The 2,054-nt window shown below is 46.6% G+C and overlaps 1 protein-coding gene across 1 annotated transcript; it reads left to right on the top strand.

Moving 5' to 3' along the window:
* Positions 1-206: 206 nt before the first annotated feature.
* NEUROG1 (neurogenin 1) lies at positions 207-884 on the top strand. The gene has a single exon (XM_044454632.1). The coding sequence runs from the start codon at positions 207-209 to the stop codon at positions 882-884; it is 678 nt and encodes a 225-aa protein (XP_044310567.1).
* Positions 885-2,054: the final 1,170 nt, after the last annotated feature.

Here is a 2,054-nt window from a genome sequence, read left to right as displayed (position 1 = left end):
CTTTAATGTCTAGATTTTATTTCTGATCAACTTTTCTGCTTCGTTTGGGTTTCTTATGGGACAGTGGCTGACGTTTTACCTTTTTTTTAATTACCCCCTTCCTTTTCATCCCCGCCCCCCGCCCAGCCCTAACCAGCCCTGGTCCCTTCATCCTCAGCCACAGGTTCTGGTGACTAGGTGTGCTGTATCTTCCCTCTCTTTGCAGGATGTCCTCTGCCCTCGAGACCAGCTACTCTGACCTGGAAAACAGCAGCGACGTGTCCTTTTGCCTCACAGATGATGAGGGGAGTCTCAGCACCCTGCAGATCCCTTCTCTCGCTGCCCCCAAACCTCAGCACAGCCCTGGGGGGAAGGGGGAAGAAGAGAAAGAGCGGAAGAGGCGAAGGGGGCGCACCAAGGTCAAGAACGAGGCTGTCCTTCACACCATCAAAAAGACAAGGCGGGTCAAGGCAAACGATCGAGAGAGGAACCGCATGCATAACCTCAATGCAGCCCTGGATGAGCTGCGGAGCGTCTTGCCCACCTTTCCAGATGACACCAAGCTGACAAAGATCGAGACCCTGCGTTTTGCCCACAACTACATTTGGGCGCTCTCGGAAACCCTGCGACTGGCAGATCAGTGCCTCCAGAAACCTTCCAAAGAAATGGTGCTGCTGCCCAGCTACCTGAACCTCACAGACCCCCCCAGCCCAGGCAGCGATGCAGGATCCTGGATGTCCACCGCCTCTCCAGCCACCTCATCCCACTCTGCCTGCACATCCAACCCCGGCAGCCCGGCCACCTCGGAAGACTATTCCTATGGGCGCACAGAGACCCTCTTCTCCTTCCACAGCCTCCCGAAAGATTTGTTGCAGAGTCCTTCCTGCTTTGTGCAGTACCATTAGAGAAGGCAGGGTGTGCTTGTGGGAAGGGGGTTCCACATTGAAACAAATGGCCCAAAATTATCATTACCTGCTGGCTTGTTTTGGCTCACTTTTAGGTATCCACAAAAGGCTGGGTGGGGGAGCTTCTCAAATCAAAGCTTCCCAGATTCAAGTTATTTTCAACCCCCAAAATCCAGAGCTGAGTGATGTAAGAAATGTTTACGTCCACATCCAGGGAGAAAAGCTGTGAGGAACCAGCATTAAGGCTGGCCTTTTAACATAGGCCTTCGAATAAATTTTGTTTGGCTGTCGCAGTAGCAGGATCTAGCCCAAAATATAGTTTTATTTTGCCCCCTTTGCTTTCTAAAGGATTTTTGTCTTCTCCACCTCTTGCCATCACTTTTCTTTTTGCACTTTTTTTGAACTTCACAAATCCCACTTTGTTTCTTTCCTACCACTGACCTGAGAGCTCTTGGGCATCAATATGATCTAGAAAAGGAAAGAAAAGGGACAGATTTGCTGCTGCAGACGAGGTGAAAAGTCAATTTTACAATTTGTAGAACTCTAATGAAGAAAAATGAGCATGAAAATTTGGTTTGAACGCCCTGACAATGCAATGAAAAGGCTTAGGGGAGGGCTGATTCGGCTGGGTGAACAGGGCCTCCTGCTAGGGACTTAGCACACAGAATTCTCAACCAACTCTAATGGTTCTGGATGGCGCTTTGCTTCTCCTTGGAAGAGCTTTGAATGCTGACATGATCAGTCCCCAAAGAGGGCAGACAAGGAAATAGGTTCATGCATTATGGATCTTGACCTCTGCTTTCTTGTTTTCGAGTAGGACTAGACGGGGCTTTCACTGACTGGGTCTGATGCTAGTTTAATTTATTCAAGAACTTTCATTTACATGAAAATTGTATTTTTGTACATAAAGAGCTTTATTCTTATTATGTCCACATTATCTTAAAATGAGATACTGTACTTTTTTAAAATGCTTGTTGTAAATAAATATTTTTAACATTTGTAACTTTAGTGCATTTGAATTAATTCCCCCCACAAACCCACCGCCTGGGGTTGAATATTTCATAATATGAGCCTCTCTTTGGAGAAGCAGGAGCTGGTGATACATTTCAATAGTAAACAGGACAACTAGTACTGTTGCACAAACATCTGAAATAAATTAAAAAGCAGTTA

Source organism: Varanus komodoensis, unplaced genomic scaffold (assembly GCF_004798865.1).
Source record: "Varanus komodoensis strain SLA01 unplaced genomic scaffold, ASM479886v1 scaffold7_3, whole genome shotgun sequence".
NCBI classification, from domain to species: domain Eukaryota; kingdom Metazoa; phylum Chordata; class Lepidosauria; order Squamata; family Varanidae; genus Varanus; species Varanus komodoensis.
This window is presented reverse-complemented; position numbering and strand designations above follow the sequence as displayed.